The sequence below is a fragment of the Emydura macquarii genome, unplaced genomic scaffold (genome assembly GCF_026122565.2).
Source record: "Emydura macquarii macquarii isolate MOO-44397 ecotype Brisbane River unplaced genomic scaffold, CSIRO-AGI_Emac_v2 contig_374, whole genome shotgun sequence".
NCBI lineage: Eukaryota > Metazoa > Chordata > Testudines > Chelidae > Emydura > Emydura macquarii.
The window spans coordinates 7,251,694-7,266,059 of record NW_027130511.1 but is presented as its reverse complement, the minus strand read 5'-3'; the positions used below and the strand labels follow the sequence as shown (position 1 = coordinate 7,266,059).

Genomic DNA, 14,366 nt, shown 5'->3' with positions numbered 1-14,366 from the left:
GCCACACACAAATCATCTTGTATCAATGCACCTCTCCACATACATGGAAATAATTTTCCTTAGGAGTTAAATTGGCATGAGGGCAGTGTGAATGGTTCACCCTCCAGTATAACTATGCTGGTACAGAGAGTCCTCTCTCTGCTATCCCACCCTACATCAGTTCACATCTAAAGTTAGCTACCTGTTTAGCTGCCTGTATTTCACTGATATTTAGACCAAATGTCCCCTCCTCTTTAAATGCTGAGTGTAGACGCCATGGAGTCTCTATTTGTGACTTGCTTTCATTACAATCACATGGAATCTGAAGCCATCACAACCATCCTGCCTTAGGGTCCCACAGCCGTGTCAACTAGCTCATATTAAGCATGCTGTATTATGGTGGGTGCAGGTAGCACCGCAGATAGCACCACCTCATCCCCAGTGGCAGTGTCTCCATCTGTCCTCACTGCATGTGCCCGCTTGTCTACGTTGCCTTCTTTTCCCTTTCCCAGACTGTGTAGCCCTGTGTGTTTGCAGGTTTACTAACCCTTTCTTCCTATAGCTCAAGGAGAGGTGAAAGGTAAGTGGAGATGGAGCGGTGATGGGTTTGGTTTCAGACTCCACTGGCTCCCTGTTCATTAAAGACCCAGTTCAAAAATCACCAAAGGCCTCCTTGGCAAGGCTCTCAGAGCTCGACTCTGCTGCCCTCCCAGCATATCTGACTTTGGCCTCTTCTGTCCCTTCCAACACTTCCCACTGCTGATGTGAAAGCCTTCCCCTCTGTAGCGCCTGCTGTCTGGAAAAGCATCCTTCCATCCCTCTGCCTTCCTGTAGCTCTCCTGATCTCTCTCCTTCCCTCGAGCTGTTGTTTAACTCTGTAAAACTTTCTGGGCTGCAGTTTGTATGAAAGATACTACACAAAATAAAGCTCTGTTTGTATCTCTTGCTTCTAAGCTGCCTGGTTTTCTCTTGAACTGTGTGTCTCTGACCATGGCTCCTGGCTTGGACTTCAGTCTCACTTCAGAGGAAACTAACTGCTTAGTGCTACCATACTCTGCCTGTACCTGCTGTGTCCTGAGGCCACCAGGATCTCTTTGGTTTGTTTCTGGTTCAGTGAGCTCTGTAGAGCCTGTCTTAAATGGTGCGGCCTGTGGTGGGCGGGGGAGGTTGCTTAGAAGGAAATCCTAGGGTAGCTCCCAGTGGAACGTCCTGGGATCTCTTACAGGCAGGGCTGTGGTAAAGGGCTCATGGGGCACCTGCCTTTCTGACTCCTGAATGGGGAGAAGCTGGGTTCCACTTTTGCCTCTAGGTCTAATATGCTGGTCTAGCAAACACATTTGTCTGGGGAGAGGAGAAGGGAGGGCCCAGACCTAGAGGCCTGTCTAAAGGATAGCGGCCTACAGTACATACCTGTCCCTCTTCTGAGCACTCCTTTCAGACAGGCCCAGGAAGGGCTCCCCAGGCTACAGTCCTGGCCAGCACTTGTGGGAGGTTGATGGGTTGTGTACTTAGGTAGGACGCAGCAGTCTCCATGCAGCATGTTATGCTGCAAGCAAGGCCTAGGCTAGGAGTAGCCCCTCTGGGCAGAGTGAGCTCGAGGGCAGGGAGCTTTGTTCCAGGGACTGGGCATGGCGCTGAGCACCAGTCTGTTCTCTGTTCAGCTTGCAGGCCTGTTGAAGGCTCCACTCCCAGCCAGTGAAATTCAGTGACAGTTAAGTTATCAAGTTGCAACTGAGGGGCTGACACCAGGTGCCCAGGCAGCAGCAAGGTCCTCCGCCAGAGGGGGAAGTGCCCACCCTTCTGTCACAGCAATCCTGAAAGGTCAGAGGTGGCTTAGACAGACACGGCTGCCAGGGGTGAGGAAGCCCTCAGGTGACAGCTCATGTTCCATAAACTGTATCATAGAAGGCAGAGCTGGAAATGCTCCACGGAGCCCTGTCTGAGACAGATTTTCCTTTAGGGCTATGTGGAGTTTTCTTATATGGACTGAATTCTGGCTTTTCCAGTTGTTCCCTAGGGAAATAGGAATATATGACTGGAAGGGACCTACTGGGTTATCGAGTCTATCCCCCGCTATTGCAGGCAACCCCATCCATAAATTTATAAAGCTCTATTTTAAAACTAGTTAGGTGGTTTCCATCTCATGGCCAGGGAACTTTTCTGAGTAATCAGCCTAAATTTTTCCCGGCATAAAGCCTCTAAAAGGCTTAATATATTTGTTTTCTTTCTTCTGGTGAATCAATACAGTATTTAAGTGCTGAGCCTTGAAGAAGGGCTGGAGGTGCCAGGCCCGAATGGGGTAGGGTGGGTGGAAGGTGAGCAGTGTCAGCACTCAGCTTTGAGCTGGGCAGAAGGTGACCATAGCACCGGTGCTGAGGTTCCTGTCCTGTTTACATACACTGGGGTGCACAATATGCAGCTTCATTAGCGCTCCTCCCCCACCAGAGGGTGCATTTTGCCTCCCTATCCCCCAAGTGCTGCTCTGCACTTCCCCACTTGGAAGCTCCTTTTGCAGTGGAGGCAGAGCGCCATCTCTGGCTAAGCCGGCTGTGTCGGGTGTGATCCATACAGCTGCCATGACTATGTATTTACAATAGCCCAGGGGGCTGCTCCACAGCCTGCTCTTGCCCCTTCCACTATCTCTCACCTGAGCAGTAGAGCTGTCTGGGGTGAGGGAGCTGATGCAATCTGGATTGAGCTTTAAAAAGGGTAGTCCTAACTTTTCTTCCTTGTGGCCTCTCCTTTCCTCTGCTGGGGGAGGTCTGACCCTTACGCATGATTTGTTGAGGATCTCAGGAGCATCCCACTCTGTGGGCCCCATGGCCTATACTGAAGCCCAGCCCTAGCCACCTAGTGCTCTAACCATGCCCCTTTTCTCTGTCTGACTTTGCAGAAAGCGCTGGAAGAGGTGCCTGGGAACAGCATTTCTCCAGAGGTCATTGATGAATCAAAGCTGTGAAGGGGAGGGGCGGAAGAGCTGGGAGACACTGCCTGCCATCCCTCCCCGTTCCCATCTTTGTCACTAGCAGTATCCTTCCACTACCCACACAGCATGGCGCTGGGGGCAGCATCAGGGCTGGAGTCCAGGAAGCTGCTCACGGAGCCATTGGAAGGAACAGAACAGCCAGGGTTTCTCTCATCAATCTGCTTTCACCTCTATGTCCTGCTGTGGGAGAACCTATTGCTCAGCAGGAAAGCTCGAGTGAAGCCACTAGCCCCACATCTCCTGTCTATTCAGGCTCAAAGGAGCAGGAGCTGTGAGTCCAACACACCATTCAGTATGTGGAGCCCAGTGGCATCTCCTTCCCCCCTCCAATGGCCCTCCTCTCCCTTTCCAGAGAAGCTGTACGAGGGCTGGCCACGTGCATCTACTGAAGGAACCTCTCGGGGGAGAGAGAACTAGACAGCACTTGCTCTGTGACCAATCCCGCTCTGAGTTGTGATGGGTTTGAGCCTGTATTCATAGTGAGGGGAGCAGGTACCTCAACTGACCATAGGGTGGGGATGATGGCTCAGGCCCTCACACCTCCCCCGACTGCAAATCAGCGTGACAGCTGGGGCCAGTTCCTATTTTTGTCTAGGGACCTCCTAGCTCGGCACCTTTTTTTAAATCTGTGCACTAACTGATTTTCTATTTTAGAAATTTTGTAGAGTAAAATTTAAGAATACTGGGGATACACCAGTGTGGGCCCAGCTGCAAATCAAATCCTTTGAGGGTAAGGCCTGGCGCTGGGGCATGTGTTCAAAGTGCAACAGGGTCTAGCCCCCCCTCATACTTGACACCAGCCTCCAGGGCTACTGTGCCAACACTACTGAATAAGACTAAGCTCCTTGGGCCAGGGACCGTCTCCCTTTCCTTGGCTGAAAAGCACTTTAGACAAGCACAAGGTTGGTGCTATAAAAATAATACACATTTTGTGGGAGTCCTCTGCTGGTACAGACCCAAGAAGTTGTGCCCCCTGCTCTCCACAGCCTCTCTCTCACCCAACTATCTGTACTAATGCTTGGCGGGGATTCAATGGGAGGCAGGCCAAAGTTGCTTTAGCACAGGGAATAAGAGCAGCCATAGTGGGACAGACCAATGATCCATCTAGTCCAGTATATCTTGTCTGCTGACAGTGGCCAATGCCAGCTGCTTCACAGGGAATGAATAAAACACATAATCATCTCATTGGCATCCCAAACATTTTTTCAAAATAAGGAACCACCTCACCTGAATCTCTTGTGGACAATTCCCCTCACACTCATCATGAGCCTCTCATTTGCTGTTGCCTGCTCCCCTACTCGTGAGCATTTAAACCCCCCCCTCAATCTCTCTTTCCAGCAGCAATCATGTCATTTGCCTCACTTTTATTATCAAGGGCTTTCCCCCACATTGGGTGAGAGCCACCTGGCAATTCCAGCAGTCAGGCATATGACAAAAATTAGGAAAATGGTGATAGGTATTTTAAAGTATCCTGAAAAAGCTAATCCTGCTCTCTCCCTTTGTTCTCCATTTTATCTCCCCTCCCATCTGTTCTAGTCCTCTGCCCCTTGCCCCCAGCTGCACATGTTTCCCAGTCATCTGGGCCTCCTGCTCCCCTCAGTATATTGCTTTGTACAGCCTATCTTGCTGGTGGCTGGCAGCTCCAGACTTCTTGGGGGTGGAAACAGTTCCTGTTTCCTCTCCTCCTCAGTAGCTTCTAGAAGAAGCAATTAGGTTGGCACTTCATCATGTCCATCTGCTTCTGCAGGCCTCCAGGCTCCTCTGTGCAATAGAGAGCCTGGACACCTATTGAAGCAGCTAGAAACAAGGAGACCTGTAATCATGTGACCTGTCATCTTTCCAGACAACCAGTAAGTGCTGTGTCAGCTACAGTTTGGGAGCCATTGGACTGATGCTTGATAAGGCAGAGTGTGTCCCTGGACCAATGTTGTATTCCCTCTCTCTCTAAGGGAGAAGAGGCTTCTGTTAACTCTGGCCTTCCTCCACCAGTTCCTGATTTTTTATTATACAATTTTGGGGGGTGGCCCAGGCCTGTGTGATCTCACAAGGCCTTGGGAAAATGTTAACTGGATTCCTTGTATTTTTAAATATAAATTGTATTTAATAGGTGTATTGGTGCAGCTGTCCATAAACGTAATTCATCCGTAGGGAGCCTACCACTGGCAGAGCTGTAGCCATGGAGCATACCATGCAGCTGTATGAGCCCATTAATGGAAATACAGAGGGCTAGATCCAGCCCCATGGTACACAATGGGCATTATGTGGTTAACACACATCCCTACACACACTTGCCTCTCACTGGAACTGCTGGGGTAGTTATACTGAACAGGGTCCAAAGATCAGAAGCAATTATTTGTTTTCCAGTGTCTCTTCTCCCCCACAGCCTCTAATATCTCCACGCCCTCTTCTTCACAGCCACCCCCATGCCCTGATAACTCCCACCAATTGCTCTCCTCATTTTAGACCCTCTGCTTTCACAAGCAGCACATTATGCACAAAGCCTTGGCTTGGAGCTGGGTGGGCGCCACAGAGGAAGAAGTAAAGGAACAGCTATGTTCAGTTCATTCTTCCTTATAAGCTAGGGAAAAGGAGAGGAAGCAGCAATAGATTTTTCACTGAACTTCATAGGTGAACAGTCAGGCTGTGGAGCAGGAAACTGGAGGAAGGCCTTGGACGGGTAGGAGGACTGACTTACCCTCTAGGGTCAGAAGGCTAAAGGTGGCTGCTCCTTGTCACTCAGGCTGGATCTCCCTTCTTCATTCAGTCGCTCTAGCGGAAGACAAGACTCTGCACCCTTCACAATTTTCCTTTGTTTTATTACAAACTGCCTCATGAACACAGACATATGCAGACTACAGCGTGACGCCAGGGTCTGGACTTAGTGTCTCCTCCCCCTCGCCCCCGGGGGATCTCCAGCAGATCATGGGTGGGCTCTACTCCTCCTCCTTACAGGGTGCCCTGGGGAGAGAACTATGCTGGGCATGGCTGGGAACTGGTCCCCTTGCCAACCTGGGAGTTGAGGATGTCTCAGGCAATGCCTACAGTGGGATAGCTCCACAGGCTTGGGGCAGGGCTTTTATCACTGGTCACAGTTAAAACATTGCCTGAATAGGTGAAATCAGTTGCTAATGAAGAGTGACTAACAAGAAATCCAACAATGATCTGACTGCAGGGGGTCAGGTGCTAGAAAAGCAGAGTGGCGGGCCAGGGAGGTAAGATGGCAGGGAACATGTGGAGGCAGCAGGCAGGTGATTCTAACATACGTGGGCTCCTAGGCATCAGTTTCTCTTCTTGTTTTGTGATACTGCTTCCACGTCCAGGTACTGCAGTCCAATCAGCATGCCCAGGATGGAGAAACCTGAGACATAGATGGAAGGCAAGTGGGTGCCAGGAACACTGCCCACAGGAAGGGAACTTTACCTCTCCCTACCCCCTTCATCTGAGCTCTACCCCAGCCCACTGGCTCCAAGGGGAATCATGGAGTGAGCTCCGGCTGTACTTACTTGCCACCATCAGGGGTGCCAGGACACCGATCGTCGGGGCTGCTGTGCCATAAACAAACACTTCAGAGAGGAAGTGGCCCAGGGCCATGAGGAAGGTGAAGAGTGTGATGTAATAGAGGCTGCCAGGGAGCAGAGACAAAGAGAGTTACTAGGTAGCATGGAGTGGGGGCACAAGCATGGCAGAGGGAGTGAAAGAGCAGGATGGCGAGAGCCAGCCAGTCCATCCTCACACTGTGGAGTGAGACCCAATTCCAGCCTAGCATTCGGGGGAGGAGGGGGTATGCAAACCACAGACAGATCCCTTCCTCGCCTCTTTCGTGCCTGAGGCATTTTCTCTAAAGATCTTCCTTGTGCCCACAACGTAAGTGTTACAGCCTTTATTACATGGTGAAAGTTACCTGTTATTGAAAATACGTTGCCCTAACCCCTGCCAATCAGGGCTAAAAGGGTGGCTGCTAGTGCAAACAGTACTGTCAAGGAAGGGGCCTAGAGATGAGTGTAGGATGCTTTCGGTAATGAGAGCTTAAAGGTTTGGTCCTGTCTATACTAGACCCGAACAGTTATCAACTCCAGTTGAGAAGCTCTGGGAAGATCTGATTTGAGGACAGAGTCAACCATGGATCATTTCTTAATGTAGACCAGGGGTGGGGAACGAAATAATTTGGTCCGGCCCTGGCGGCCGGGGGGAATTCGGCGGTAATTCAGCGGTGGCGCGGTTTCACGGCGGTGGGGTTCTGTGGGGGGGGGCAGTGCCCGCCGCCGAAACACTGCCGCCATTCGCCCCTTTTCGGCGGCGGGGGAATTCGGCAGCGGGCACTGGCCCCCCCCCCACGGATAGGCTAGGATAGGAGATGTGGTGGAGTCAGTGGGGAGGGGCAAGACTACTCAGTGCATGGGGAAGCGGGAATAGTCTGGCTGAGGCACAGAGCTAGGAAAGAGGTAAGGTAGGGGAGGCAGTGCACTTATTCCTTGGGATATGTATGGGAGTGAGAGGCAGCTCTCTAATGCTCTCAGAGCCCCAGGAGGCCAGTGCTCAGGGTGTGTCAAGCTCCCTGGGACTTTTGGGAAGACAACGCAGCCCAGCTGTACAGAGGAGGAAATGATGGGGGGGGGGGAAATCATCCCCTTGGCCCAGGGAGGGGCTGTTCAATGGGGGGGTGCCACAGGAACAGCTGCTGAGGTCCAGCTATAGGCAGGTTTCACTGAAGCAGAAGAGCTCAAGCACATCATCTAGTAGAAGTGCAGAGACATACACGGATTACCATTGTAGGGCAGATGTGGATAAGGAGTGTGTGTGTGCACAAGGGAAGGGGTAAAAACGTGAGGGGGCAAAGAGAAGGGACTAGGGAATAGTGAAGGTGCCCATAACACAAGAAGGGAAGCTGATTGGGGCTGTCAGCAAATCCAGCACATAAGTGGATTTTATACCTGAGCTTTGCTGCCCTCTAGGGACCACAGCTGCAATTTGCTGCAGACTGAATAAGAACACAAAATCCCTCCCAACAACCAACCAGCTGGTCAGGATGTGCCCACCCCATGGCAACTGCCAGCAGTTCCCCAGCCCATAGACATACCTCAGCTTGCCTGAGTGCATCCCCTCCACAAACATACCCAGCAGAGAGAACCACCAACCCCCCACCTCCATCATACACCGTCGTTCATCCAGTGTGTACTAGAGATACAAATGGCATTCTCCCTGCTCTGAGACTACTACCAGAAGTTCCCCTGTTACCAAAGGAATAAACAGTCAGCCTCAGTGCCCATCCAACACAGAAAAATGAGAAAAAGGGCTATCCCTTCCAGCTGCAAAGACAACCACCAGCTGATGCTGGTGCCCACCAAGACAGCTCACTGGTCTGCACATGCATTTACATGTGCATGTGCTCCCTTCAGCCCCACAACTGGATGCACAACACATGATTTTGGACAAATTGCCATACAATCCCTAACAGAGCAGCCACTGGCAAACAGGTGCCATGCACCAGTCTGATGGCACTGTTGCTAAGCACCCAGTATCACCAGGATAATTAGACCACCAGGCAGATGGTTCTAGAATGAGGATCAGAAACACAATAGGGCTTAAAAATCCATGTCAGATCTGCTAATTATCAGCTCAATCTGAGAGTGGGGTTCAAGTGAGCAGCCCCTCCTCCTATAATTCAGGGGCAGTAGTTAAACCTCTTACTCCAACAGCTGCCCAGTAAGGGATACGGAAAGAGCAGCTATTAACCCCCCATTTTGAGCTACCTGTTAAGATGTTTCAAGAGAAGACTGTTGGTCCCTACCCCAAAGGGGGTCCAATAAGGGGATTTCAGGAAGCAGCTATTGACACCCAACAACACCCAGGGCTGCCCCATAAGGAGACAGGAGAGAGCTATTATAGCAGTGATAAGTGTACATATGGGGGGAAAGGGACACCCTTTCTCTGGTATTTCCCTTACATACATCTTGTTGCGGATGTCAATGGCACAGGAGCAGCGAATCACTGATGAAAGCAGGGTCCAGATGCCAAAGGTCCGAGCTTGGAGACCATTCACTGTGCAGAGGAGAAGAAACAGATGAGGAAAATGAATGTTCTCTCTGCAGGCTGAGCAAAGTGGTGGAGGGACGGAAGAACATGAGATCTCCTCCCAGTTAGTGCCGTTACATCCACAGCATGTAAGAGAGAGTAGCAAGATTTCATAGATAACTAAAGGGTATTGAGTGGGTGTTTCTGTAGTTACTGGGAAGCATGTATCCCTTCCAGCAACCATGGACCTCAAGGGGGAAAAGGAACCAAGGCTGGTTCCAGTGCTGAAGAAGACATATTAGGCTTACTGCAAAAGTGCATTGCTGTGGATATTGAACAGTGCTGTCTGCTGCCTGGAGCTGCTGAATAGCAGCATTTGTGGGCTTGGTGAGAGGGTCATATCTAGTCCCAACCCTTCCACAGAAAGGTTCCAGACCTCGGCCAGCAGGTGACCCAAGGCTGTAGAAGATAATAAAGTGGAGAGGGGTTGGCACTCTCCAGAGATGATGGGGGCTCACTGCTGAAGAAGGGATAGTGCTGGTTGCCCTTGTGAGTTTGGGCTAGCATATTGCTCACAGGAGATTAAGACCAGAGTTGTGGCTCACTTCTGAGATGTGGACAAAAATCCTCCAGGACTCGGGACAGGAAGCTGAAACATGAGGTATGGCTGGCATGATAATGCTTCGTGATGGGCAGAAAGGGCAACTTCGGCTCCTTACCAAGGCCGGGTGTGCCCGTGTACAGTTTCTCGGAGAGGAAGCTGTGATCACGAAAGCTCTGCAGTGTGTTCCCCATTGCGATGATAGACACCATGACTAGCCAGCTGCGCAACACATTCAGAAAACGGCTCATCATGCTCTGGTATCACACAACTTGCTCCTGAGGACAAAGGCAGGAGATCAGCATCACACAAGGAAACCACATGGATTCCACCCCCTAGAACTCTTCCACCTAAACCAGGGTCCAGGCTTCTCCACAGAAACCACAGACAGTCCCACAGACTCCCATAAAGAGACCAACCCCCCACCAGATGAGGCCCACACTACACCCTGCATCATGCAGAGATAGAAATCTGTATGTCCATTGAAAGGGGACGGAAAAGCAGATGCTGCTGCCTTACTGTGGCGGTCACTAATCCGCTGGGTGCTAGGCCAAATTTGACCAAGTAGGTCCTGTTCAGAAACCTGTGGTGCATCCTCTCCACTTTCCTCTCTCCCCCTGATGGCAGGCAGCAGCTTGCCACATCGCCCCAAGGAGAGACATCCAAAAAATCAATAGTGTGTTGAGTTCCCTGCATGGCAAGTCTGAGCACAGACCCCCAGGATGCCACGGCTTGGACCTCCCAGTTAATGCATCCTACTTGTCAATGCCAGCGTAGAGACTTGCACGCCCCCCCTCCACTGTCCCTTCGCTTCCTCCTGTCCCAAATCTCCCTCTCAAGCCCCCCAGCTCCTTTCCACCCCGATCCCTCCCGGCCCGACTCCCGTCACCTTCCTGCCGTTCTTGCCAGACAGGTCCCCCGAGTCCCTCCATGCCCCAGCCCTCCCCCGATCTGCCCCGAGCCGAGCCCCTGCACCGCATCCTACAACTAGCCCGCACGCCTCTCTCCACACCTTCTCCCGAGCCCCAGCCCCACAGCCGAGCAGCAACTCCCCTCCCTCTGTACAGCAGCAGCCTCGCCTCTCGATGCTCTGCGTATTGATTGGTTCCTTGTTAGCAGTACCCCTACTTTGATTGGCTGTTAGACCCACCTCTGCTCACACGCAATATGGATTGATAGGACATTACACGAATCAAATTTATGAACAAGGCTCCGCCCCCTGAGGTGCTGTGACATAATAAATGGACCCTGGCCATGCCTTGGTTTCCTGGGTCGCCATGTTGGAGAAGGCGGAAGCTGAAAGTAGAGCGGGCCAGGTGTGCGCTTGCGCCCTGCTAGGGAGAGCGTGCAGCGCGACGTTTACGCCTGCGCGGCGAGAGGCGCGAAAAGGGGCGCTGCTGGCGCCTGCGCAGCAGGGAGTTGGGGCGGTTGCCTGCCTGCTGTTGGTTGTTGTAGTAACCGGGGAAGCGTCGGGAGGAGGGAACTGCGGCCGCCGGCGCCGGGGCTGAGTTGCCCGGAGCCCAGCCCCATCCCACTCCGCCCCGGGAAGATGCGGCTGTAGGTACGAGGCGGGAGGCGGGCGGGTCCTGGCACGGTCATAGGGACCGACGGAAATGCCCGGCGGTGGGGGAAGCTGCGGGTGCCGCCGGGAAACCTGGTGGTGTCCCGGGCTCGCTAGCCCCGGTGGGGCGGGCTGCGTGGCGCGCTGCGGCTGGGCCAGGCGCCTCCCCGGAGCGCGGCCGGGCCCCCTAGTGGCTGGTGGGGAGGGGCCCCTACCGTGGACAGCCCCTCATCCCGGTCAGCCTGTGGTGCCCCCAGGAATCACTGGGGTGCTGGACCCTCCGCGGGTCCCGGAGCGGAGAGTCGGAGGCTCCCTGCACGGGCAGTAGTCAGAGGGGCTGGGCCAGCGCGGGTCGGTACCAGGCCGTGTGGCGGTCGAGTCTTTCCTTCACCGGCGGTAAAGCTCGCAGAGACCATCAGAGCCTCTCGTCTGAGCTCCAGTTGTGTTTGACTAAAGCATGTCCCTATAAGGGAAGACCGTGGGGAAGCAGCCAGACCTTTTCCAGCTAGCCGCTGAGTCAGGCACGAAGGAATGTAACTTTCTCTTCTGGGGTGCTGACACTTGGGCGAACTAGAGTGGGGCTCCTTACACTGGAACTGTTAGACACAGGGAGGGTCTTTCAGGGGATTCTTCATGATGGCTGAAGGTCCTAAAGGAGTATCTGTAACTAAAGAATAGCAGTGACAATCTCAGGTCAATGCAGTGCTCCATCTAGTCCAGTGTCCTGGACTAGTGTCCTGGACTAGTGACTAATGATGATTCAGAGGAAAGGGTGAGAACTGATAGTTATGGAATAGTCTGACCCTAGAGGATGTTTCTTCCTGACTCCTGTTAACAAGTGGCTGATTTATGCCCTGTAGCAGAAGGGTTTATGTCCCATATGGACATACGGGTTAATGGACATGGTTTATGTCCCATATATGTATTTGAAACAGTTGGTGAAGTGCTGAGTTGGCTTATGTCTCTAGGCTATTCTGCTCTGTCATATGTTCATATTCCTAATGATTATTGCAGGTAGCTGCACTGGCTAGATCCATTGATTCTATATGAAAGGGTCTAACAGACCACTGTGACTGGGCTGCATGAAAACTCCCATAGGAGATGCCAATTGGGATGGCTCGGGACCTGGAGGAAACTGGCTCGTCGTCGGAGGAGGAAGAGGTGGTAGAAGGGCCAGAGTAAGTAAAAACATATAGTGCCTGAACCTTAACTATGCTTCCTCATGAATGTACTGAGGTCTTTGGAAAATATTTACTAATACAGTGAGACAGCTGCATTCCCCCTGCCCCTCATCTTTCAAGTCTATGTGCTGAGGGAGGAAATAAATGGGGTGGATTCTGGGCTTTAATCATAAAGAGCATCAGGGTCACATGGTGTGTGTTAGTAGGTGCAAAACTCCTTGCTTTGGGGAAGCTTAAAAGTCCCCTCATTCCTATAGAGAGGGAGTCTTTGGATGGGGATGAGGCCTCAGTTGTGATTTCTCTCACTCCACCTATTTCCTGGCTTCCTACCTATTGCCGTATTCTCTCTCTCACTCCTTCTCACGTGGGGTGAATTCTCTTTGGTGCCATTCAGGAAAATATGGGTAGCCCACAGTCCTGCTGCTGCGTTTGCTTTTGTTTTCACCTGTGGGAGCGCAAGGAATTGCAGAGCAGCCTGCTGTGTTAAGTAGGGCATTTGAGCTTTCCTGCCCCTCTTGTTCTATTATAAGCTTAATAGGAGCTATATTACTTCCACTCACCTTTGAATTCCTGTTATTCCTTACCCCACAACTTTGTCTATACCTCCTTCCATCTCTGCTGCTCCAGGGCTGTCTTTTTCAGAATGGTGTTCTGCCACATTAGCTGAGTCTGCTTTAACAAGCTGGGTTCACTTGTTTCTCAAACACTACCCTCAGCATAGCTAGGGCTCAGAGGCAAAGGTTTCCCCAAGCTGACCCTATAAAGGGCCCCTACTTATTGCTCCAGATAAAATCAAGCTGGCCACTTGTCTTGAAACATCCCTGGGGAAGGGGTAGGAGGGCCCAGATTTGTCTCCTTCTATCAGACCATAGTCTGACAGTGTCTGCACCAAGTGGCCAAGGTCATTCCAGAGATGAATGTGAACCGTCACTTGGAGGATAGTCTGAGCCCTGGTGGCCTCACTGCAAATCCTCAGGGCAGGGCTTAACCTAAAGCCCCTTCCTGCTGTCTCGCCTCTGTTCCCACTTACATAAGGTGCTAGCCTGTGCTCAGACTTGGTGCTGCTGCACAGTGGTTCTGGGAGAGCAGTTGAATTATACCTAATGGTGGGTGCGTGAGGATTCTGGGACCAGATGAGAGGGCTAAGGAGTGAATGGTCCGGCTGAGGAGGAGCACAGATCAGGCTTGCCTTTATTTAGAAAAAGAAAATGTTTGTTTACATGAGACCAAATGTGAACATTTATTAGATATTCTGTGGGGGAAAAATGATCTCTTATCCCATGTGGAGAGGGGGCTCATGCAGATTACTCCTTATTTTTACCTCAGCTTTCAGAATGTGCCCACGCAAGTACCTCCTTGTGCACTTCTGTCGAAGTGCAGGGGAGGGGGCGTACATAGGTACTTCTCTATGCACTTGCTTGTCTATACCCTGCGGGTGATTATTACTGAATGACTTTAAAAAAAAAAAAAAAAAAAAAAGCTTATTGCTGGTGAAATGTACCACCCTATTTTAATACTGGGCGGATGAGCGAGTGATCACTGAGCCCAGAACTCAGTGGATTCAAAGAATGAACAAACAGGGATGGGGCTGTGTCTACAGGTCACAGCAAGGAATCCAGCTGGGGCATGAGCAGAAAACCCTGAATAATGCTAACTGCTCAAAGAATGAACCTGGAGATTGAATCCTTTGTGCCTTACCCACAGTGTGCCTTACCCTGCTCTAGAGTTCAGATTTTATGGTTCTTTCAATCATTAGCCTTTCTCTTGAGATTGTAAAGGAGGTGGAGGGGAGGGGGTACAGTTGTACTGTTGGTTGTGTGACGTAGGCATCTGCTTGGTGTGAATTGCATTGAAACCATTAATTTATTTCATATTGGCTGAGCCAACTTCTATTGGTGAGAGAGATGAGCTTTTGAGCTTACACAAAGCACTTCCTCAGGTCATACCTGAAGATTTGAGTAAATTCAAAAGCTTCTCTTTCATCAAGAGAAGTTGGTCCAATAAAAGAGATTACCTCAACCACCTAGTCTCTTTAATATCCTGGGA

At 51.4% G+C, this 14,366-nt stretch overlaps 3 protein-coding genes across 8 annotated transcripts in view; 2 read left to right on the top strand and 1 right to left on the bottom strand.

Moving 5' to 3' along the window:
• FLVCR2 (FLVCR choline and putative heme transporter 2) overlaps positions 1 to 3,847 on the top strand; it is a 48,143-nt gene extending 44,296 nt beyond the window's left edge. For both annotated transcript variants that reach the window (XR_010917140.1, XM_067532951.1), the window contains one exon: positions 2,873 to 3,847. Coding sequence is in view for 1 of the 2 variants with exons in the window: in XM_067532951.1 (XP_067389052.1) it covers positions 2,873 to 2,938 (66 nt within the window). In the remaining variant the exon portion in view is untranslated. The remainder of the gene's footprint in view (positions 1 to 2,872) is intronic.
• Positions 3,848 to 5,765: 1,918 nt separating this feature from the next.
• ERG28 (ergosterol biosynthesis 28 homolog) lies at positions 5,766 to 10,656 on the bottom strand. The gene is made up of 5 exons (XM_067532987.1): positions 10,591 to 10,656; positions 9,697 to 9,856; positions 8,914 to 9,004; positions 6,469 to 6,587; positions 5,766 to 6,323 (listed from the first exon to the last, which is right to left on the bottom strand). Exons 2-5 carry the CDS (start codon positions 9,830 to 9,832, stop codon positions 6,244 to 6,246), a joined length of 426 nt encoding a protein of 141 aa, XP_067389088.1. The 5' UTR covers positions 9,833 to 9,856; positions 10,591 to 10,656; the 3' UTR covers positions 5,766 to 6,243.
• Positions 10,657 to 10,852: 196 nt separating this feature from the next.
• Positions 10,853 to 14,366, top strand: part of TTLL5 (tubulin tyrosine ligase like 5) — a 194,208-nt gene continuing 190,694 nt past the window's right edge. For 4 of the 5 annotated variants that reach the window (XM_067532877.1, XM_067532904.1, XM_067532896.1 and 1 more), the window contains exons 1-2: positions 10,860 to 11,139; positions 12,154 to 12,317. In XM_067532877.1, coding sequence (XP_067388978.1) covers positions 12,241 to 12,317 — 77 coding nt within the window. In that variant the 5' untranslated portion in view covers positions 10,860 to 11,139; positions 12,154 to 12,240. Of the gene's footprint in view, positions 11,140 to 12,153; positions 12,318 to 14,366 lie in introns of all 5 variants that reach the window. The other variant, XM_067532885.1, reaches the window with a different exon arrangement.